This window comes from Chlamydomonas reinhardtii, chromosome 8 (assembly GCF_000002595.2).
Source record: "Chlamydomonas reinhardtii strain CC-503 cw92 mt+ chromosome 8, whole genome shotgun sequence".
Classification (NCBI taxonomy): Eukaryota; Viridiplantae; Chlorophyta; class Chlorophyceae; order Chlamydomonadales; family Chlamydomonadaceae; genus Chlamydomonas; species Chlamydomonas reinhardtii.
The window spans coordinates 561,020-583,558 of NC_057011.1; the positions used below are offsets into that span (position 1 = coordinate 561,020).

At 63.6% G+C, this 22,539-nt stretch overlaps 4 protein-coding genes across 5 annotated transcripts in view; 2 read left to right on the plus strand and 2 right to left on the minus strand.

The window, feature by feature from the left end:
* Nucleotide 1: 1 nt before the first annotated feature.
* Nucleotides 2-6,053, minus strand: CHLRE_08g359450v5 (uncharacterized protein). The gene is made up of 5 exons (XM_043064784.1): nucleotides 5,073-6,053; nucleotides 4,396-4,684; nucleotides 2,852-2,996; nucleotides 2,342-2,448; nucleotides 2-1,921 (listed from the first exon to the last, which is right to left on the minus strand). Exons 1-5 carry the CDS (start codon nucleotides 5,774-5,776, stop codon nucleotides 1,187-1,189), a joined length of 1,980 nt encoding a protein of 659 aa, XP_042921785.1. The 5' UTR covers nucleotides 5,777-6,053; the 3' UTR covers nucleotides 2-1,186.
* Nucleotides 6,054-6,269: 216 nt separating this feature from the next.
* On the minus strand, nucleotides 6,270-15,573 carry CHLRE_08g359500v5 (uncharacterized protein). The gene is made up of 16 exons (XM_043064785.1): nucleotides 15,164-15,573; nucleotides 14,430-14,481; nucleotides 14,023-14,155; nucleotides 13,438-13,528; nucleotides 13,089-13,121; nucleotides 12,572-12,654; nucleotides 12,220-12,286; nucleotides 11,604-11,958; nucleotides 11,335-11,429; nucleotides 11,093-11,142; nucleotides 10,626-10,726; nucleotides 9,882-10,321; nucleotides 9,248-9,382; nucleotides 8,191-8,305; nucleotides 7,577-7,722; nucleotides 6,270-7,282 (listed from the first exon to the last, which is right to left on the minus strand). The coding sequence occupies exons 1-16, from the start codon at nucleotides 15,254-15,256 to the stop codon at nucleotides 7,136-7,138; spliced, it is 2,136 nt and encodes a 711-aa protein (XP_042921786.1). The 5' UTR covers nucleotides 15,257-15,573; the 3' UTR covers nucleotides 6,270-7,135.
* Nucleotides 15,574-16,053: 480 nt separating this feature from the next.
* CHLRE_08g359550v5 (uncharacterized protein) lies at nucleotides 16,054-20,925 on the plus strand. Its single transcript, XM_043064786.1, has 2 exons — nucleotides 16,054-18,732; nucleotides 18,901-20,925. Exons 1-2 carry the CDS (start codon nucleotides 16,354-16,356, stop codon nucleotides 19,312-19,314), a joined length of 2,793 nt encoding a protein of 930 aa, XP_042921787.1. The 5' UTR covers nucleotides 16,054-16,353; the 3' UTR covers nucleotides 19,315-20,925.
* Nucleotides 20,926-20,973: 48 nt separating this feature from the next.
* The window catches only part of CHLRE_08g359567v5 (uncharacterized protein), an 8,503-nt gene continuing 6,937 nt past the window's right edge, over nucleotides 20,974-22,539 (plus strand). For both annotated transcript variants that reach the window (XM_043064787.1, XM_043064788.1), the window contains exons 1-3: nucleotides 20,974-21,383; nucleotides 21,536-21,700; nucleotides 21,909-22,539. The exon at nucleotides 21,909-22,539 is cut by the window's right edge and continues 1,158 nt beyond it. In XM_043064787.1, the coding sequence (XP_042921788.1) occupies nucleotides 21,361-21,383; nucleotides 21,536-21,700; nucleotides 21,909-22,539 (819 nt within the window). In that variant the 5' untranslated portion in view covers nucleotides 20,974-21,360. The remainder of the gene's footprint in view (nucleotides 21,384-21,535; nucleotides 21,701-21,908) is intronic.

The window sequence follows — 22,539 nt, forward strand, 5'->3', positions numbered from 1 at the left end:
ATGAATGCGGATGTTACAGAGGGGACAGTCCCAGCACTCGAAGACGCCGAGCCATCACATGCTATCAGGGCCCAACTTGGCTCCACCAACCCCGACTTTGCTGCAAACCCTCCCGCGGGCAAAGTCCGTGTGACTCCGCGCACAGTGAGTCCTAGCCAAGCCTCAACCCGCCAGAGCCCCACCGCTGTGCCTCAACGCCACAAGCCTAGGCACAGGAGTGCCGGGAAGTGTTATGCATCCATCCTACTGAACAGGTAAGCACGAGCAGGCGAGTTGTGCAAGTGGAGGCACCCAGCTCCTGGGGGGGGGGGGGTGACATGTAGCGCCTCCTTTCGCCTAGCCTCTGAAAGCGGTGTTCCGGCCTCGACTGGGCACCCTACATGCGTGTATCCGCTTGGGGTGGTGGGCTTTGCGTGCTTGCCCCTCGCGCGCCAGCCGTGCCTTCCACCGTGGACACCAGTCACATACAGACAGGAAATGGGCTGGTAAGCCCGCATTTGCAATCTGCAGCTGGGGGAGGCAGCAGCAGCTGTCAGTAAACCACTCTCGTCAATCCTTATGTTACGAGGCTCCTCACAAGGCGTATCGTCAAACGTCATACTACGAGGCTCCTATCAAGGAAGTCCATGGACCTGCCACAGCAGACTGCCACAAGTGCACCAGCGCACTGAGGTACACGTTGCACATTACCGGACTGCGCCAACCTGCCCCTTACCCTTGCCATCGCACCTGCACCGGCGCATGACACCTATATCATACCTGCACACGCGCACCGCAAGCCCGTGAACCGCAAGCCCGGCCCGCCGTGCTGTTTTGCGTGCGTGTCCTGCGAGTTGTCCTCATGTCTCACCCCTCGAGTTGGCACGCTAGCTTTCACCCATTCGCCCGTACCACGCCATGCATCCATGTGCTATGTCACGTCAGCGCCCGACCCCACCCCTGTGCCTCAGTGTCTGTCGGTCAGCCCGCTCCTCTGGTGGGCTGGTCCCGAGTCCAAGCGCGCTCGCTGCCCATGCACGCCACGCTTCACCCACAGGCAGTTCAGGCACCACCACACGCATGTGCACACGCATGCATGCAACACCACACAGTAAACACACAGTGAATCACACATTGAATCACACAGCGTATAAACGCACGCACAGGGAAGGCGCACGCACCCGCACACATGCCACACACGGACACACTACCCGGCGCCCTCGCGCCCCGCAGCCCCCCCTCTCCCCGCGCCCTCCCCGGGACCAAGGCCCACTGCCGCAGCGCTGCTGCCTGCTGCAACCCGCTCATGCGCGTGCGCCTCCTCCCTGCCCTTCACCGCCGCCGCCTCCTCGCCCTCAACCATCCTCCGCCGCGCCGCCGACCGCCGCCGGTGCCGCCGCCGCCGGCCCACGCCGCCGCCGCCACCTGCCCTCCCCTCCTCCTCATCGTCGTCGTCGCCGCCCTGCCCGACGCCTTGCCAAGCTGCCGCCACCATAGACCCGTCAGCCTGCACATTCGCGCCCGCCGCCGCCAGCGCCGCCGCCACCTCCGCCGCCGCGCCGCGCACGCGCTCATCGGGCGACAGCACGCGCGGGAAGGATCCATTGTACGAGCGCTCGTACGACTTTGGATCCTCATTCATCGCGATCAGGAACTGCTGCCGCCGTGTTACGAAGCCGCACTTCACTCGGCGGCCGACCCATTGGTCCTGTGGATCCAGGCTGTCGTACGCATGGTACGGCCGGATACCGGCCGCCGCCATCGCCGCGAACATGACGCCGTCTATCTGGTGTACGGCATACGCGAAGTTGTACAACAGCACGTCGTTCTCGTTGGCCTTGATCAACGTGTCCAGGTCGGGCGGCATCATCTCCGCCGTGGCCCTGTGGGCGCCAGCCACGCGGGCCGAGGCGGAGCGTAGCCCCACGCGCCAGCCCAGCGCCTGTCGCGGGGGAGGCCAGCAGCATGATGACTTAAGACGAGGTGATGCTGACAGGTTGTTGCAGCAGATCAGTCTTGGGGGAGAGGGGCGGACCAGCGGCATGCAGCCATGTTGGCGGCAGTGGCCCGCACGTGTGCGGCGTACCCGGGGCCCGGTACAAGCAGGTGTGGGGAGGACCACGTACGGGAGCAGTGGCATTGTGACCCGCTGACTAGGCGTACACAAATACACACGTGGTCACCAGCCTCCACACCCGCCCGCCCCAGCCTGACCCTCACGTGGCGCGCCCAGCCCACCCACCCGCCTCCCCGCGCCCGCCCTGCCACACTGCAGCTGTCTGCCCCCCCCCGCTGCCCCCCCCTCCCCCCTTCCTCTGAAGCATTATAAATGCAACCCCCCGCTCCACCCCCACTCCCCCACCTGCTTGAGCCACAGCTCGTCCACGTCCGGCGCCTCCAGCATCAACACCACGTCGTACGCCAGCAGCACCAGCCGGGCAGCGGCCAGGTGCGCGGCGGTCAGGCTGCCTGCGGGGGAGAGGCGGGCGGGAGGTTACATTCATAGGTGTCGCAGAAGTGAGGGGGGAGGGAGAGGGAGCGTGTGTATATGTGTATGTGTATGTGTGGGGAGCCTGCAGCATCGCGCCTTCGCCCGTCCCAACCCCGTTCTGCTCCTTCCCGTCCCCGCCGTCCACTTCGTACAATCCTCCTCTATCCACACAGGCAGCACAACCAATGTGATTGCCTGGCGCACAACCAATGTGCCTGGCGCTCTGCTGGGGCTCTCTCCTGCCATCCCGCTGCCACTCTCCTCACATCCTCCAAACGTCCTCCTGCTCAACCCCCCACCCCACCCCACCCCACCCCATCTCGCCCCACCCCACACCGCACCCCACCCGCCACCACGAACACACACACACACAGCCCTCACCGATGGGCGCGTAGTAGGCGCCCTCCCCCAGCAGCAGCCGCATGTTGTAGTTGTCCACGGCGGCGGGCGCGAAGCGGCGCCACCAGGCCGCGTCGCGGCCGCGGAAGAAGTCCTCATGCAGCTTGCCGTACTCGGTGCGGTACACCTGGACGAGCGTGGGTGAGGTACGATGTACGGCGCACAGGGGGTTACGGCGGCAGGGGGATACGGCAGCATGTCTTGTGATGGCGCATTCGTGCCCACACGTGTGCCGGCATACGCACGTGGCGGCCTTGCTGTGTTTTGAACCCTCCCCCGCGTCTGTTCGATAGGTGCGCGCATGCGCGTTTACATAAACACATAGGATATACTCCCAACCCCAACCACACAACACCTACACACACTTGTGTGTATGTTTTCAAACACACGGGTGCGCGTTCCCTTTTCCCCTGCCCCGCTTCCACATGCATCATTTCTTTCCCTTTACTCTTCAATACAGACACGCACACACACACACACACACACACACACACACACACACACACACACACACACACACATGATGATGACTACATGATGACTCTCCTCATCGACGGGCTTTGTTACGAACGTACTGTCGCGGCGGTGTACGGCGCAGCACTACCATGCGCCCGCCCCTCGCCCAGCCCGTGGACTGGTGGACACACTACGGCGCGCTTTTCCTTTCAGGGGAGTATATGGATGTTCCCCGGGGGGCTGGTTTCGGACAGCCGACGCGGCCACTGCGGCCGCGAGCATGCCTAGCCTCGGTGCCGCCGTGGAGTGGGGAGCGGGAGGCCAGCTCCCGCCAGCCCACGGCGCCACACACTCGCACACACTAGCCCACGTCCAGCAGTTCCGGGGGTTCGCTGCTTTCTAGTGCTCCGCAACCGACGCCCGCCGACTTGACCCCATGCAGCCGATGACTCCTTATAAGTCTCTCGACGACCACAGCCTCGCTCTCTTTTCCCGCAATCATTAGCGGGCCGGGACTGGGATGCGTGTCCTAGCTTGCTTGCTGCACGCCGCCCTTAACATCGCTGTCGCCCTTTTCCCTGCTCGTGACACTTGCTCGCTGCCGCCCCTGTGCCTGCAATTCCTCTATCACCCGTAGGTGAGCTCGACTACGACCAGCGGGCGGGAATCAGGGCATTAGGCGTGCTGGGTCAACGTTGTAGCGCGCCCAGGGCGCGGCGCATACAATGCATATGGGTGCCACTCGGGGTCAGGTCGTTCGTCGATCGCCCGAGGGGGGTTCCAGGCTTTGTGCGGGTAAGTATGACTACCGGGGTCGACGCGGCTACAAGACGCTCGGTATCGGTAGGTATCCGTAAGTAACTCCGTCGCGCCGTCTGGGCGGGCCTCGTTTTGTTGTTTCCTTTTCAACACACACACACACACACACACACACACACACACACACACACACACACACACACACACACACACACACACACACACACACACACACACAACAACAACAACAACAACAACAACAACAACAACAACAACAACAACAGCAACAACCATCACACGCGCAGGCGCACCTTCATGATCCACTTGATGTGTGACACCAGGCGCGACAGCGGGTGCCGCAGCAGGATGACGTTCAGGAACTGCGGACACACGTGCGCCGAGGCGTAGGTGGGCCCGGCCGCCCCCCCAGCTGCCCCTGCTGCGCGCGCTGCTACTGCCGCATCGGAGTCCGCGCCGCTGCTACTGCCGCTTCTGGCGGTGCTACTGCCGTTGGCCCAGTAGCTGCGGTCGTCCAGTCCGCCGTGCACCGCGAACTCGTTGGAGTAGAAGGTGAAGCGCTTGCGGCGCATGAACTCGTCCCTGGGGGCGGAGGCAGAGGGAGGGGGAGGGAGGGGAGGCGGAGGAGGGGGAGGGCATGACCAGGCAGGACAGGCGGCGGCGGTGAGCGGGCGCAGCGCTGGGGCGGGGGCGGGCCAGGTGCTTGCAAGTGGGAGGGCAGCTGCGCTGAGAGACAAGCCCAGCCGCTCCCGACCTCCTTCGCTGCTGTTGCTGCTGTTGCTGCTGCTGCTGATGTTCTTCCCCTCCTGCGGGGCCCTACCATATGCGCGTGACACTCCTACGCCGGCACACCCACGCCCCAGCCTGCTTCCTTCAGCCTCCAGCGCCCACCAGCCTCTGTCACCCACCGTCGCCGCTCCCAGCTCCATCCCAAGCCCCCGCCCCCGCCCCGCCCCACCGCCAGCCCCACCTGTACTCGCAGGAGCGCTCCCCTCTCCGGACCAGATAGCGGTAGTACCAGCGCCAGCCGTCCAGCGGCGCCGTCTCGTTGTGAGCAGTGGCGCTAACCCAGCGAGGCCGGTCGTCAAAGCGCCGCACCATGCAGTTGCCGAAGTTGGAGGTGCTCTCCGCCGAGCAACCGTTGGCGTCGGCGACGGTGCACATGGACGTGCCGCCCGATTTCGAGATGTGCAGGAACTCTATCGCGCCCTTCGCGGCCGCGCCCTGCCGGTATTTGGCGTACAAGATGCGGTAGATGCGGAACAGCAGCACGTCGGTGTCGGGGCTGAAGCGCAGCTGCGCCGCGAGCTCGGCGTCGCGCGGCGGCATGCCGGGCACATGAATGCGCAACTGCAGGCGCACCAGCGTCGCCAGCACCAGGCGGCGCAGGTAGGAGTGGCAGGAGCCGACCGACAGCTCCGCCAGGCTCTGGCCCAGTGCCGCTAACATGTTGCGAACGCCGGCGGCCTCGAGCGGGAAGCGGCCGCTGGCATTTGCGTACAGCGACAGCGTCAAGTTGAGGACGGTCCGTTCCGCCGCCGAGCCCCCGCCGTGCCCCGCCAGCAAGTCCGAGGAGCCTGGCACGCCGCGAAACGTGCGCGGCAGCAAGTCCACCGAGGTCATGACCAGGTCGATTGCTCGGTACAGGTCCGCGCGCAGGCTCACGTTGCCCATGACCGAGTTAAAGCGGTGTATGAATACAGCTGAAGTGAACTGCGCGCCGTGCCTGTCAAGCTCGTTTTCCTCAGCTGCACTAGTTCCGCGGGGGAACAACCCAATGTGCGAGTGGTTACTTGGCACCGACGTTGACGTGTCATACGTAAACCTCATTGGGCGTGCGTCATCTTGAGCTAGCGCGCTGTGGAGCGTGCAGAGGCCCACCAGCGCGTGGAGTGCTAGCCCCGCAAGGGCAGCCATCGTTTGTGCTATCGTGGTTGACTCATCATTTGCGAGCAAGACCTGATATAACAGTCAATAAGAAGCGCAAACAACGAGAATGGCGCAAATGTGACATGCGTGTTCGTGGCATGGGTTCGTGGGTGCGCATTCTCCCCCGCCCGAGTTGTACAACAAGAATGGCGTGCATGTTGTCCGCAGCGACTTCATCACAAGCCAAGTCCGCTGCAGACACTGTCGGTAGGTGCTGGGGCCGGCTGGGACGTACCGCATGTGTGCGGAGTTACAAGGTGGTGCACGTTCGTCTGCGTGCCTTCCTCCTCATGAAGCCCCTAGGCCCGGCAAGAGGCCTGGGCCGGGGGTGACCCTAGCACTGTGCTATCATCAGCCCTATCGTGTCTCCCTTATAAGGGGCACATTTCTGCTCCTGTTAGCTCCCATACGGAGTTGCGTAACGCGGCAGGCTCAGATGTCAGCACCACTGGGCCGCAGGCTTCACCGCACAAGCTGTCTCGGGAGCAACAGTGCAAGTGTGCACACACCACCACGCATGCACCTGCAAGCCCAGCTGGGACAGATAGATAAAAAGCCAGACATGAGACGTGCTCAAAGCAAAAGCGCCAACATGGAACCAGGCACGCATCCTATAATGTGGCAATGATTAAAATGTAAAAATACAAAAAGATGTTACGGTATCTGCTTGCGATGCATCACACCCTGTCCCACGTTAGCCACCCGGGCGCAAGCTGTTCGCATGCGGGGTACCCACCCACTCCTGACTACACCACTGATATCTGCATAACACGTGTTGTGCGCTCATGCACGCTACAACGTTCTCCACACACACCCTGTTGCACCTTGAAGTCACAGGCACTCATGCACTGAAACTAGGAAGCCGGCCTCAAGCCACACCGCCCGCCATGCGTCTCCTGCTCCCCGCAGCGTCGGCCGCGCGGCCGCCTCCAAGTCGAGGGGTAGCATCAGCGCCCCCCGCGTGTCGCCGGCCCACGCCACGGCGGGGCGTGTCCACACATCCCCACACCTCCAAAGCGCCGCGTGTGCCCCCGCTGCTGACCCTCCTGCAGCCGCTCCTTTTGCTGCTGCCCTCGCATCTTCCTCCTCAAGCTTCCAACCTCCTCAGTGCTTTGTCCTTTTGCCAAGCCACGCATCCCTCCTGGCGGCGCTGCCGTGTGGCCCGCCGGCGGCAGCGGTGGCACTGGTGGCGGCACCTGCCTGTGGCTGCTTGCCCGCCGCCCGCCTCTTCGCCGCCACGTAGCCGCTTACCTGCGTTGGTGTGTCAGAGAGCACAAATTGGTGTGTGTTTAAAGAGCACAAGGAAAATTGGTGTGTGTTAAAGAGCACAAGGAAAACATTGCGCAAAGACAGTGTATGCGATGCAGCAAATTGGTATGTGTGTGTGTGTGTGTGTGTGTGTGTGTGTGTGTGTGTGTGTTGGTGTTTTGGGGGGGGGGGGCATAATCGGATGTGGGCTGTGCGCGCCGTGTGTGTTTTGCCTGCGTGCATGGAATGGGGGTTGGGCTGGTATTCACATCCCCACCCGGCCACTACCGCACTCACGTGGTGTCCGTACACGCGCCCCACCCAGTCCGCCAGGTGGTCGGCACCGCTGACGCGGCCGCGGCAGGTGGCGGCGCCGCAGCAGCAGTCGAAGGCGGCCATGTGCTCCGTACAGAAGGTGGCGTAGTCGATGGTGATCTGCTCACCTGCGGGGTGGGGTGGGGAGGTGGGGGGGAGGGGGAGGTGGGGAGGTGGGGAGGAGGGGGAGGTGGGGAGGAGGGAGGACGGAGGGGGATGCGGTGAGCGGTGGCTGGTTAACCGATGTGGGGGTGGTGGCGGAGCGGCTGGCGCAGGGGCACTGAGGTGGCATGGAGGGGAGAAGCCGTTCATGGAGAACGGTGTAATTTCACGAAGGAGAGGAGACAGTGGCCACGGTAGTCAGAATGCCGGGGGCATGACAGGGCGGCTGGGCGGGACAGAGGGCAGTGGCTGAGGGGAGCCGTGCGGGAAGCCCAGCGCGTCCCTGGCAGCTGGGCCCATCCCGCATCCCGCATGCGTGTGCCATAACACACGCCCGCAGGGGGCTCTGTCTCCCTCTCTCCCTCTCCCTCTGTCCCTCTGACCCCCACCCCCCCTCCCTCTCCCCCCTCTCCCCCCCCTGCCATGTCCCGCACCCGGCGCGATGTCCCGCCTCGCCACTGCGTCCAGCCCCTGGAGCCAGGTGTTGGGGTCGCACGAGTGGTTGAGCGGCAGCCAGTCGCCCGGGTCGTCGGACCAGGTCACCCACACCTGCGGCGGGGGCGGAGAGCGTGTATGCGCGTGTGTGTGTGTGTGTGTGTGTGTGTGTGTGTGTGTGTGTGTGTGTGTGTGTGTGCGTGTGTGTGTGTGTGTGTGTGTGTGTGTGTGTTAAAGAGCACAAGGAAAACATTACGCGTAGGACAGTGTATGCGATGCAGAATTACGGCCGCGGATTACCTTCAGAGTATACTTACCGCAGCCGACCGACCTGCCGAGCCGAGACCATACTTACCCGAAGCACCTGTTACGCCCATCTACCTAACCTTGGGTGGGGATTAGTGTCCACACGATCCCAAGGGTGCAAGCCCATGCGAGTGTCCTACAACGTTCCCAGGCACTCCTAACCCGAGTAGCCCGCCCGCTGATCGTAGCCGAACTCACCTACAAGCAAAGGGCGAAACGGTGAGGCACAGGCGAAGGATAGCACAGGTCAGTGTCAGCGGCGAGGAGGAATGGCGAGGGCGGCGAGGTAGGGCAAAAACTAAGACACACAGCCCAGCCCAGCCCCAGCCCCAAGAAAGAGTTAGTAGTGAAAGAAAGAGAAAGAGGTAGGTACAAGCTGACGCGAAGACGGAGGTGGCATGAGCGACACAGGCGGAATGGGGCGCAGATGGGTGGTCGTCGGCATGTGTGTGTGCGTGTTACGCAGCGCAAGGAGAAGTATTATGTGTGTGTGATATAAACACAACAAAGTGGAGCCTGCTTAGACGGTGTGTGCATGTGTGTGAGGTGTGTGTAATGGGGTGGCGTGTTGGGAAAGCAAACGGGGTGGCGTGTGTAGCAGCAGGGCAGGCGGGTTCAGGCGGCAGACAGGGCGAAGGTGAGGAGGTGTTGGCGCGACGTCAGTGCGATTGCCTCTGACGGCCTTGGGGGAAGCGTGCATGTGATTGCAAGGTACGCGCGACCAATCAACCCATCCACACAGACACTCACGTCGTCGTTGAGCGGGTAGGCGTACCCGTCGAACCACTCCCGCTGCCGGCAGCCCTCGGGCCAGCAGCGCTGCACGAAGCCCCGAGAGGCCAGCACGTGCTTGCGCTGCTCGTTGCGTTGGACCACCTCCCCCGCCTGCAGGTAGGGGCGTGTGTGTGTGTGTGTGTGTGTGTGTGTGTGCTAAATAGCACAAGGAAAACAAAGCGCAAAGACAGTGTGTTAAAGAGCACAAGGAAAACGTTGCGCAAAGACAGTGTGTGTGTGTGTTGGTGGGGAAACAAGGCGAGCGTGTGTGTGCACGTGTGTTAAGAAAGCACACGATGAAAGGGTCGACATCATGTGTGTACATGTATGTGTGTGTTGCTTGCTTTGCACACGGGAGACGCTGTGCATGTGTGCGGCGGGCGCCATGGTGGGCTCGTCCGCAGCACCGTACCACTGTTCGATCCCCACAGTGCTTGGCGAAGCGGCGGCCGCCAGGCGCCAGCACACGCGTCCGGTCGAAGCACGCAAGGCCGTGCCTCGCGTCCTGCTCTCACTCTGCCTGCTGTGCTCCGCTAGTTTAGTTTGGCTTGCTTTCGTTTGGGCTGGTATTCATAATTCTTCTCTAACTAGCACCCACGTGCCGCCTCACCTTGATGGGCATCACAGCCCGCAGGCCCCAGCCCCCCGCGCCGCCGCCGGAGCCGGCGCGCTGCTCCGCCGCCGCCGCCGCCTCCCCACCCGCCGCCACCGCCCCCTCCATCGCCGCCGCCCCCTCCGTTGCCGTTGTCGCCTCAGCATGCCCATTGCCACAGTCGCTGCTGCTGCTGCTGCTGCCGTTGCCGTTGGCATGCCTATTTGCCTGCGCTGCTGCCACCGGCGCCGCCGCTGCCGCAACCGGCGCTGCCGCCGCCGCCGCAGAAGCCGCCGGCGCCGCCGCCGGCGCAGCTGCCGCCGCCACGACCGGCCGGCGGCGGAAGAAGGCTGGGCGCACCTTGCGCTGTTTGAGGCGGTGTCGCTCCAGGGCGGCAGCGACAATGGTGCGGATGAAGGCGAGGTGGTCATGTGCGGGGTCCAGGCTCATAATGTAGTCTGTGGGTAACGGCACAAATGAAATTGGTAAGCAAGAACTGGGATAGTTCCAGCGAATAGTTCCAGGAATAAGCTTAATGATACTTACAGTACCGAGATCTGTGAGCTGCGGGCCGTCAAGCGTCAAAGCCGTGTAACGACGTATGCAATCGTGTGCTGCGCTAGCAAAGTGGCCCCGTCCACTTTCCAACACGTCAACTGTGCATGCATACACACACATGCACACCCTTACACACACCCTTACACCCACCTACACGCACACACTCACCCACCCACCTACACACACCCAGCCCCGTACACACACCTGCCGAGCCGTGCAGCCCGGGCGGGTACAGCACGCCGCAGTTGGGGTTGATCTCCAGCAGGTGGATCTCGCCGGTGGCGCCGTCCACACGGAAGTCACACCTGGGGGGCGCGGCGGCATTGCATGTTGGGTAGTTTTCCCACAGGTGCGGAGGGATCGGGGAGGGATTGGAGGGATGCGGGAGGGATGTAGAGAGGTGCGGCGGGATGCGGAGGGATGCGGCGGGATGCGGGAGGGATGCGGAGGTGCATTGGACGCTTCTGACGTGGCTCGAATAGGTTGGCCTCGCTATGGCAGGAGATGATGTGTGTGAAATGAGCACGTGGTCTCTACGGCACCCAAACCCCAAACCACCTTCCCCTCCTCCTCGCTCTGTTGCATTGGGTTCGGCTTAGTTTGGACTGGTATCTACAATCCCCACCCCCAACACACACACACACGCGCACGCTCCACACACACACGCCCACCTGCCGTAGCTGACGCCGCGAGTGGCGATGAAGGTGTTGCGTGCGGCCTCCTGCGCGCGGTGACGCCGGGGGCGTGGGGGTGGGTGGGAGGGTGAGGGCGCGTGACAGCCCATTCTTGGCGCAGCGAATCACTCACAGAGTCAACCCCTGTTGACTGCCGGATTGCCCATGCACCCATACACTCCCCTACTCCCCCGCACGCTCCCCACGCCTCTCCTCCCTTCTCCCCCCCCCCCCCGCACCTTGAGTCGGTCCGCCAGCGACGGCTCGGCACACGGCCGCCAGGACAACGACTCGTAGTCGTTCCACTTGAGGTCAAAGTGCTTGAAGTCCTCGCCTGGGGAAGCGGGGGAAGGGGACAGGTGGGCGGGTGGTGGTGTGGGTGTGTGGGTGTAAAAGCATCCGGAGCACATGCAGCACTGAACGTGTGGCAAGACACCGGCTGGACCACGGTCCCTCCCACCCCCGGGGCAGCTACATCGTCTATAGGCCCCCCGCCTTCCCTACGCACCTGGCCCGAACGCGCACTCCACGGGCGTGTAGGCCACAACACGGAACGAGCTGAGATCCGGATCCAAACTCGCCGCCGCGTCCTTGACACCCCCAACCGCCCCTCTCCCGCTGCCCGTCGCCCCATCTGCCGCCTGATCGGCGGTGGCGGCGCCGCCGCTGCCGCCATTGGCCCCGCTGGCGGCGGCTGCGGCCGCCGCCATGGCGGCGCCGCCATGCACCGCCTCCATGCAGGCGGCGGCGGCGGATCCCGGCGGCGGCGCCGCCGGCTCTTCAACTACCAGGACTGTGAATTCGCGGCCGCTGATGAACTCCTCAATGAGGGCGCCGCCGAACTGCTGCACCAGTAGTGATACCTGATGGCGGTTGTGGTTGTGGTGACGTGGCGGTTGGCGGTTGGCGGTTGGCGGTTGTGTCGCACAGGGGCACGCAGGTTTGAGGAGAATGCGCCCCGGGCCCCTGCCGCAAGCACGGGCTAGCTACGGACCCCCCACTCGTCTGCAGTCCCCCACGCGCGTGTGCCTCAATACCCAACCTGCCTCCCTCCAACCCCACAGCACCCCAGGTAATCCCCCCTCCTTACACACACAAGCCCACAAACCCCCATTCACACGCACCTGTTCCCGCAGCTGCTGCTCGTTGGTGACCTTGCTGTCCTTAGTCATACCGACGGAACCATAGCCGCTGTGTGCGTGTATACGGCATCACATCGTTGGGAACATATTATCTTTATCTTACCGATGAACCTACTTTTGGTGGGGGTTTGGTGTGTTGGTGATTGAGTGCCGTACGTCGACTTGGGTGCCGAGCATGTCGAGCACCGCAGTGGAGAGCGATAGGTTCGCGCAGCCTCAAGACACCGCCGCAACCGCAACCCCCCCCTCCGCCCTCGCCCCGCCCGGCCGCCGCCGGCCTGCCCGCTGCTGCTGTCCCGTGTCCCCTGCTGCTTTCTCCGTGCCCCGTACCCACCTGGGGTGTTTGACAATAAGGGGGAAGCCCAGTCCGCCCATGGAGGGCGGCGCCAGCACTTCTGCCAGGCCAGCCTCCATATCCTGTGTGTGTGCGTGTGTGCGTGTTAAATCAAATCAAACGGAACAATTGTGTGTGTGTGTAAAAGAGCACAAGGAACACAAAGCTCAAAGACAGCGTATGCGATGCAGTGTGTGCGAGCGTGTGGTCGAGGGGAGCACAAGGGGGCGACACCATGTGTGTCAGAGAGCACAAGTCCGCCCCCCGTGTCCTCCCCCGTGTCCTCCCCTTTGTCCTCCCCCCCTAAAAGAGCTCATCGCCTTCTCTGTACTGGTTTGCGGGATGGTTCGCTGGGAAGCTGGGAACTCGGTGCAATCGGGGATGGGGACTACTGTCGAGTGCCATTCCGTTGTCAAAGCATAGGCCACGCCCTCCTCCTCGCTCTATTGCATTGGGCTGGTATCTACAACCCGCCCACCCACCCTAGTCCCCTCCTCCCCTCGGACGCATGGCCCACCTCGGCGGACTCGATGTGCACCCAGGCCGGCACCTGCGCAGGCAGCAGCAGCAGCAGCAGCAGTAGTCCATGGAGGGCGGCGACGGCGGCAGCAGTGGACCGTCGTGGGGGGCCGGCGGAGGCGGAGCGAGGCGGCAGAGACGTTGTAGGTGTGGGTGTGGCGCTCAGCGGTGTCACACACACGCACGTGTGTTTGACGTGGCCGCACACGCCCCCCCCCCAGCTGCAGTAGCCCAGCTCCCAGTACCCGTGCAGTGCCCCCTCTCTGCCGTACATCCGCCCTCTGCCGTACCCATCCACACAGCCGTGCCTATGCACGCGACAGTACACGCAGCACTGCGTGTCGTACCTGCACGCCGTAGTACTGCGCCGCCATCTTCATCTCGATCTTGGAGGGCTCGTAGAACGGCAGGTTGGCGCCCGTGTACGGCAGGTTGAGCCTGTGCACGGCATGCACGGCAATGAGGCAGCGAGCGCACTCGCAGGGCTTGATGACGGCTTAATACCTCGTACCCCCGCCCCTCTTCCGTGCCCTTCCCTGTTCCCTCCCCACTTCCTCCTCCGACACTCTCGTTCGCCCGTGCTGCCCTGCCCTGCCCTGCCCTGCCCTGCCCTGCCCTGCCCTGCCCTGCCCTGCCCTGCCCTGCCCTGCCCTGCCCTGCCCTGCCCTGCCCTGCCCTGCCCTGCCCTGCCCTGCCCTGCCCTGCCCTGCCCTGCCCTGCCCTGCCCTGCCCTGCCCTGCCCTGCCCTGCCCTGCCCTGCCCGCCTCTACACGCTCCAGCGGCTTCCCACACTTCTACGTCCCCCCGTGTGACACGCCTTCCCCCCCCCCCAAAAACACATACACACCACACACCCTTTGTGCTTTGGTGACACGATACACACACGCTTTTTCTCCCCTCCCTTTCTCCCCCCTCCCCCTCTTCTCCCTCACCGCTCCAGCGCCTCCACCACGTCCCGCCCCGCCCGGTCCTCATCCCAGGCGCCGTCACACAGGTTGAGGTACACGTCGTACGGCGGCCGTACAGCCGCCAGCGCCACCAGCTGAGCCGCAGACGTGGCCTTGCCTGTTTTTAGCGGTGTGTTGGCAGCGGCGCCGTTGAGAGGTTGTGTTGTTAGGGGTTGCTGGCAGGTTTTCTACGAAGTACGACAGAAAAGTGTGCTGCCGGGGATGCGGACAGCCGCGCGGGGACACGCGGTCGACAAACACGCACACGGGCTGGCCGTGCATCATTGCATGCGCATGCGCATGAGCATGTGCATGTGTAGGTGAGAGACCCGGCCACGCCTGCATATGGCCACACGCCCCCAGCAGCACCACGACCCAGGCCGGCCACTTGCCTATGTAGGCCGTGTGCCACTCGAACTCGCCATCCTTATCGTACACCTCGGGCTGCGAGTGAGGGAGCGAGCGAGCGAGTGAGTGAGTGATTGAATGAGTGAGAGGGCAGGATGAGCAGGAAAATGATAAAAAGAGTGGGTTGGCGCATGGGGCACGGGTAGGGATGGGGATATGCCGCGGGGAAAACACGAAAGGCTGAGGGTGGGGCGCCCGCGAATGCACAGCCGATCGTACGGTGTGCAGCCCCTGTCCCTCGGGTGCGCCGTGTGTGCAGCTTGGCAAGACAGTGACAGTGCCCGGGGCAGGGGCAGTGCCTACGCGGCTACGCCGTGTGGGGTGGCATGTGGCGTAAACACGGGGCGGGGGCGGGGGAACGGGTTTGGCGCGGGGGGATTTCGTGTGCAGCTATGCGCCGCTGGGTATGGTATAGCGCTCGGCGTCGCGCTGGCTCTTGGATCGGAGGTTGCGTGGGCCGGGGGGGTCATGTTGGGCTGGCCGAGCAATCCCCGCTTAAGCCATCACTCTACTGGCGGCTTCTTATAGTCTATGGATAGCCAGGTGTACACTCAGGGCCCCTTCGGAAGGTGTTCGCGGGGGTGTCGGGCGCGGATGGCAAACCACATGACGACCCGGCCAAAGCGACCTGGTCTAGATACTTGAGCAGCGTAATTCATGCACAATGCGACGAAAGGCGAAGGGAGCGACGCCAGGTGCCCTGAAATCGTTCGCTTACCTTCTTGTAAGGATCGACTTCGCTGATAGCTCCTTTGGTGTTTTCAATAGATGATTGCAAGACACAAATTCGAAGTTTCTTGCGCCCAATCATCGCGAAAGCCGGGCGTCACTTCAATGGCTATTTACAAGTTCTACTTCAACGCTGGGCGCTTGGTTGGTGTCGTTTGAGGGCACACGGGCATGGGCCAAGATACGAATGTGCAATAGAGCAAGGTAGCTGTCAAATTGACAGAAGTAGTCCGATACGCAGGAAAGCAGTTGATGGCAACCCCGACAATCTATGAAATTTCTATTTTGGGTAAAGTATCCGCGTTTCGCCTAAGGCAGCGGAAATCAGCTTGCCAGGGGCCAGGGCCACGGGCCAGGGCTAACCAGGGCAGTGTCGTGCCAATGTCAGGAACGCATGTCGTACCGGTTGCCCGGGTTGAGTTATGATTAGCAAGTCAAACGTTCCGGCCTCCAGTCAGAAACTCGGGACCACGGAACAAAGGCGAGACTAGACACAGTCGATGGACAGCAGCAGGTGAAGCACGGCGTGTCAACTTGCGCGCGTGCCGAAGCCTGCCGCGGCTGGCCTTAGCCTTCGTTGTTCACACGCGGCTACGTGCTACCCTGTAGACAGCCTTACCGTGCTTAGGGAACTCTGACAGTATAACAAAAATAGCTGCTGGCTGGACTCAGCCCACATTGGCGCCATCGGCCACATTGCTCCCGGGCTTCGGAAAATCCACCTCGCTGCTATTAGGTTTGATGTCACTGCTCTAAATGTCTGAACGTGTGTAAGCTGTGGGCACTCGTGAAGATCAAAGGTTGCTGCCGTTTCGAACTGCATTCCTTTTTGCCAAACCACACCAACACTGTTATCGTTTGCCTCTATCACTTAACTTAAACATGTTAGCTAGCTCATGGGACTGAAGCTTTTGATGAAATGTAAGCTGACGACACCGCTTTGCCCAGCGATCCCAGTTTAGGGCCCGCAGCGAAATGCCGATCAGCGGCTTGTTGATGCTCCAAGAGCGTCGACGAAGGCGGCTGCTGCTCGAGGCAGAGGCCCTGGCGCCGGCGGGCTACTGCGAGCCCAGTGTCATTGGTGCACAAACCCAAGCAGTCGCCATCCGCTTTGCAAACTTTCTTCGCACGAACCTGGAGGAATGCCACGCCGAGCTTTCCGACGGGGAGGCTGACCGCATGGTAAGGCGCTTGCTCGGGCTCGCCGTCTGGGGTGGTTACCGCGGGCACGCCGACTTGGCTGCTGCAGCACACAGCGCCGGCGGCACCGCGGTGCCCCCCCTGATGGACCCGCGCTGTCAAGCCCTCGCCATCCGGATGCACGCCGCGCGGCCGCCGCGGCCGCCGCCGACGTCGACGACGTCAGCGACGCCTGAGGGCGCCGGCGGCGGCCCTGATGCGATTGTCGAGCTGCGGCCGCCAGCGGCAGCGACGCCGGCGGCGGCGCCGGGCGCGGGAAGCGCAGGCGGCCACGGCGGCGGCAACAGCTTCCCTCTGCCGCCTGGCAGCGCCATGCTGCCCATCGCCTCCCACCTCCAGTTCCACGGCCCCGCAGAATGCTACACGTATGGCACTTCACAGCACCCATACCCGCACCCACACCAGGGTCAGCAGCCGTGGTCCGTCAACGTGAATGATGTCGTAAACCCACCTACCCCATCACCAACCACACCAGCCCCAGCGCCAGCAGCTGCAACCTCAGCACCACCATACACAGCCACACTTCCGCCGCCGCCGCCGACCGCGCCGCCGCCGTCGCTTGACGCGCCGGCGCTTGACGCCGATCCCTGGGTGGTCCGCACCTGCGGCCGTGTGGTGAAGGAGCTCGGCGGCGCGATCGCCGACCTGCGCGGCTCCCTGGAGTGCGCGCAGCACTGGGTGGCCACACACCTGCACTCCGCAGACGCCGTCGCGGCGAACATGGCGGCGGTGCCGGCGGCGGCGCGCCGCGGCGCGCGCAAGGCCTCCGGCGGCGCCGGCGGCGCCGCCGCCGCCGCCGACGGCGTCGCCGTACCTGACGGCGGGGAGCGGCGGCAGCAGGGAGAGAGGGAAGGGGAGCGGTCGCAGGAGCAGCAGGAGCAGCAGCGGCGGCAGGAACTGCTGCAACAGGAGCTGGATGAGGCTCCCTACCTGGAAGCGCTGCCGGCGCTGCGGCGGCTGCTGCGGGCGGCGGACCGGCGGTCGGAGGCGGCGGTGGCGCTGCTGACGCTGGCGGCGGAGGCGTTCGAGCAGGGGGAGATCGCGATGAACCCTGCCCTGGCCGCGGCGGCGGCGGAGATGCAGGCGGCGGCAGCGGCGGGCAGAAGTGCGGGAACGAAGGAAGGGGGCGAGCGGGACGGGAGGAGGGATAGGCGCGGCAGCAGCGGCGGGGACTCGCAGGACACGGTGGATTACGCCACCCAATGCAGCGACGGCGACCTGAATCTGGATTTAGACCTGGATTCCGGCAGCCTTTTTGGTTTTGGATCCGGACCTCCGTCAGAGGCCTCCAGCCACGACCTGGAGGAGGAGGAGGAGCACGTGCTCGGATCCGGATCCGATGAGGTGGAGGACGAGGACGAGGCGGACGGCGAGGAGGCGACGGCGCGGGCAAATGAGGAGCTGATTTGGCGGCGTGTGCGTGCCGACTTGGAGACGCTGGTGGGGGAGCTCGGGATCCAGGATCCGGGTCCCGACCCCGCGGATGCAGGTGTAGATGCTTGCGTCGAAGGGAAGCAGCGGCAGTCGTGGAGGTGGAGCGAGCGGCGGTTGCAGCGGTTGGCGCAGTGCGCCGCCGCCTCCGTGGAATTGTTGGAGAGGCAGCCGTTTGCTGCTGCTGCTACTGCCGCTTCTGCCACTGGTGGTGCTACTGCCGCTGCTGCTGGTAGTGCTACTGCCACTGCCGCCGGCAACAGCAGCCGCAACGGTGGCGGCGGCGGCAGTAGCGCCGCCGCCGCCGCCGCTGATGGCGTGGAGGCAGCCATGCGGCTCGTGACCTTCCGCTGCCTGTGGGAGATGCCACCCCGGTCACGGCGGGGGCAGCAGCAGCCGGCTGTAGCACCAGCAGCTGCACCGGCAGTAGCAGCAGCAGTAGCAGGGGCGCCGCCAGCAGCAGCAGAAGCAGCGCACGCCACAGCCGGGACCGCCAGCGGTACCGGCGCGCGAGCGGCGCTGTTGTCGGAGGAGGTGGCGGCGCTGAGGCGGTGGATGGCGCAGGAGGAGTCCAGCATGGCACATGTGTTTCGGACCTATGTTACTAGGGCGCCGCCGGCGGTGGCCGCGGCGGCGGCGGCGCTGCTGCCGGCCCAGGCCCGGCCGCCTGCAGCCGCTATGAGCCCTGGCTGTGGTGGTGATTGGAGCGGCGGTGGAGAGGATGGCGAGGGTTGCGGCGACGGCGGCGAGGAGGTGGAGGGGCCGGAGGGACTGCGGCTGTCGGTGGCGGCGGCGGAGGCGGCGCTGGAGGCGCTGGTGCCGGGGATGCTGACGGCGGCGGTGGTGGAGGCGGCGGAGGGCTGGCCACGGCTGCTGCGGCTGGCGGCGGAGGAGGAGGCGGCGGGGGAGCGGCACGGCCGGGCACAGGTGCGGCGGGGCAGTGGCGGGGCGGGCGGGGTGGTGGGTTCGTGGGGCAGCGGGGCAGCGGGGCAGTGGCGGGGGGTGGCAGGAGTTGCCCACGGGGATGGTCTCTCCTGTGTCGCCACCATCACCATCACCACACCCCCACCACCCCCACACCCCGCACGCCCCCAGGAGTTGCTGTGCCGGGCGCTGCTGGGGCTGCTGCTGGTGGTGGGCTGCCTCAGCCACGTGCCGCCCGCCCGACTGGCGCGCCGGCCCCTGCTGGCGGCGGCGGCGGGGCGGGCCTACGCCGCCGCCGCCGCCGTACGGGACCTGGCGGGTGCCCGGGCGCCTGGTGGTGCTACTGCTGCTGCTGGTGCTGGTGGTGCTGGTGGTGGTGGTGGTGGTGGTGGTGCTACTGCTGGTGCCACTGGGGCTAGTGCGGTGGCAGGGGCGGCGGCGGCGGGGGCCTGCGGCCGGCGGGCCGCGGGCGAGCCGTGTCGGCACGCGCTGCTGCGCGCCGTGCTCACGTACGGGTGCCTGGACCTGCTGGCACCCGCACCGGCGGGGCTACAGCAGCAGCAGCAGCAGCAGCAGCAGCAGTAAGTCATGGCGTGTGACTTATTGCATGCGCGCTGCATCACAGTATCATGCAAGCCCTCGTGCTCTGTCTCCCTGTTTCTCGGTGTCTCCGTACTTGATCGCGCTGATGCAAACCCCGCATGAAGATCCCGCAATGCTATAAATTTGCAACATGTGACATGGTGTATTAACTATAATCGAAAGCCCCGCAAACTGTATATCCGCTCAAAGATTACGCACTCACTCGCTCGCGGGTGCTTTCGCAACTTCGTATTTAACTAAACGCTATGATACCGCTTACGAACAGATATACTCCATCTTAACTAAGGCATCTGCTCACGCTGGTGGCGAACCTTGCGATCATCCCGCCAAACTGGGCACTGCCGGCTTCACCGACTTTGGCACATGGCTTCGCTATACTCCTATCGGGTTGTGGTGACGCGTGCTAGCGTGGCGACTCCGTCCGACGATGCACTGGGCGCCGATAGACCTGACCGTGCCCGCGTGTCTCGTTCCACGCTAAAGCCACCTGATGAGGCCCTGGCAAGGCCGAAACGCGTCGTGGCGTGCCTTGCTCTTTACGTGTGTCCGGTGTCGCGTGGTGTACGTGTTGGGTCTCGTGTGCGTGTCGCGTTTCGTCTATGTGGCGTGACGCTGTCACCTTGTACCGCCTCCCCAACCCACTCCGACTTTCCTGACTGACTGCTGATGCACACCTCCGAACGAAATGCGTGTTTCTTGCATCCTGAATGATCCTTGATACTGACTGGACTTCTACGGTGTGCACTTCAACTTCAACTTTTGCCCCACACTCAGAGCTTATCACCAGCAGCAGACTCACCCCTCTTTGCAGTTGGTGTGCCACCCTGAACGAGGGAGCTTGGTGGTTGCATCGATGAGCGCGTAGGACTTCACGGGGCTTCCACCCCTGGTCCGAACGGGTTTTTCGCATGGGCACTTGCACGCGCACCAGGGCATAAGACTCCCTCACACCCCGTTTCCCCGATCAACTTTCTACACGAGCATGCAACACCAGGGTATGCGGCCCATGGCTGCTACCTTGCGTGTTTGCTGCAATCTCCGTTTTGCACCAGCCTGAGCGCTCGGTTGCACTCTCCGGTATTCAACTCTTCACCCCATTGTGCATCATGGGGCCACTCCGTAACTCAACCAGTGCAATGGTCGGCAAGTGTGTTATGCCCGGCTTGCCTATGTACCTGCACTTCGCACAGTGTGCTGGGTCGGCTTGCCTATGAACCCGCATTGTGCCTTCTTGCTACGTAACGGTTATCAGTATTCATTAACGCTCTGGTAGTGGGTGGTGCTGTCTTGTCACGCGGCACCATCCCTACCAACTCAGTTACTGTAACTGAATTGGTGGTTGCCGTTTGACAGACGCACCGCGGGACCTCTGCGCAATGGTGGGGTTGCGCAGCAGCAGCAGCAGCAGTAAGTCATGGCGTGTGACTTATTGCATGCGCGCTGCATCACAGTATCATGCAAGCCCTCGTGCTCTGTCTCCCTGTTTCTCGGTGTCTCCGTACTTGATCGCGCTGATGCAAACCCCGCATGAAGATCCCGCAATGCTATAAATTTGCAACATGTGACATGGTGTATTAACTATAATCGAAAGCCCCGCAAACTGTATATCCGCTCAAAGATTACGCACTCACTCGCTCGCGGGTGCTTTCGCAACTTGGTATTTAACTAAACGCTATGATACCGCTTACGAACAGATATACTCCATCTTAACTAAGGCATCTGCTCACGCTGGTGGCGAACCTTGCGATCATCCCGCCAAACTGGGCACTGCCGGCTTCACCGACTTTGGCACATGGCTTCGCTATACTCCTATCGGGTTGTGGTGACGCGTGCTAGCGTGGCGACTCCGTCCGACGATGCACTGGGCGCCGATAGACCTGACCGTGCCCGCGTGTCTCGTTCCACGCTAAAGCCACCTGATGAGGCCCTGGCAAGGCCGAAACGCGTCGTGGCGTGCCTTGCTCTTTACGTGTGTCCGGTGTCGCGTGGTGTACGTGTTGGGTCTCGTGTGCGTGTCGCGTTTCGTCTATGTGGCGTGACGCTGTCACCTTGTACCGCCTCCCCAACCCACTCCGACTTTCCTGACTGACTGCTGATGCACACCTCCGAACGAAATGCGTGTTTCTTGCATCCTGAATGATCCTTGATACTGACTGGACTTCTACGGTGTGCACTTCAACTTCAACTTTTGCCCCACACTCAGAGCTTATCACCAGCAGCAGCAGCAGCAGCAGCAGCAGCAGCAGCAGCAGCAGCAGGCGGCAGGGGCAGGGGCGGGGGCAGGGGCGGGGGCAGGAGGGCGTGTCGTGGCGCTGCCGCCCGCACTGTCGCGGCCGCTGTGGCTGTGCGAGAACGACTTCGGGGTCTGGTGAGATGGCTGAGGGCTGAGAGCAGAGGGATACGTGTGCACCCCGCCACCAGTGTGTGTGTCCCAGCACATTTTGGGTTTGGTTCTCACACCCTACCCGTCAACTTCTTTGCTGTGCTGTCGCCGCGGATGGCGTTGACCAATTTGCTAGCTATCGTGGTGTTTCGTATCATTTTGTATCATTGCACCTTCATTGCGGCGGCCGCAGGTCCTGCATCGCACACTGCCTGGCTCATCAGGCCATGCGGGCACGCGGCTTGCTACAGCCGGATAACGGCAGTAGCAATGCTGGCGGCGGCGGCGGCAGCGGCAGTAGCAGCAACGGCGGCGGCAGCGGTGAAGAGCCTGACGCGTTTGAGCGGGCGGCAATTGAGCTGCGGCGTAACCTCGTGGTGACGGCGGCGGCGGCGGCCGCACGCGAACGCATCCGCCGACAGTTGGCGCGGCGGCGGCGGCGGCGGCGGCGGCGGCAGCAGGAGAGCACATCGTTGCAGCAGCTGCTGTGGCTGCGGAAGGAGTCAATGCCTCAGACCTCGGCGGCTGCTGCAGCTGCTGCTGCTGCTGCTACTGCCGGAGTGATGTATAAGCCGCAGCCGTACCGCAGCGCGACAAGCGTTGGAGTTGCTACTGCCGTTGGCAGCGCCGCCACTGCCGGCACTAGCACTGCGGTTGAGGCTGCTACTGCCGTTGACCTGTCGGCTGGGCGCCTGGCGGACTTTGCCCGCCGCGCGAAACGCGGTGGCGGCAACGCCGACCGCGCCAGCGCCGCCGTTGGCGCCGAAGCTAACGCAGGCAACTCTAGCGGTGATGCTTCGTACGGCAGCGATGATGACGAGGAT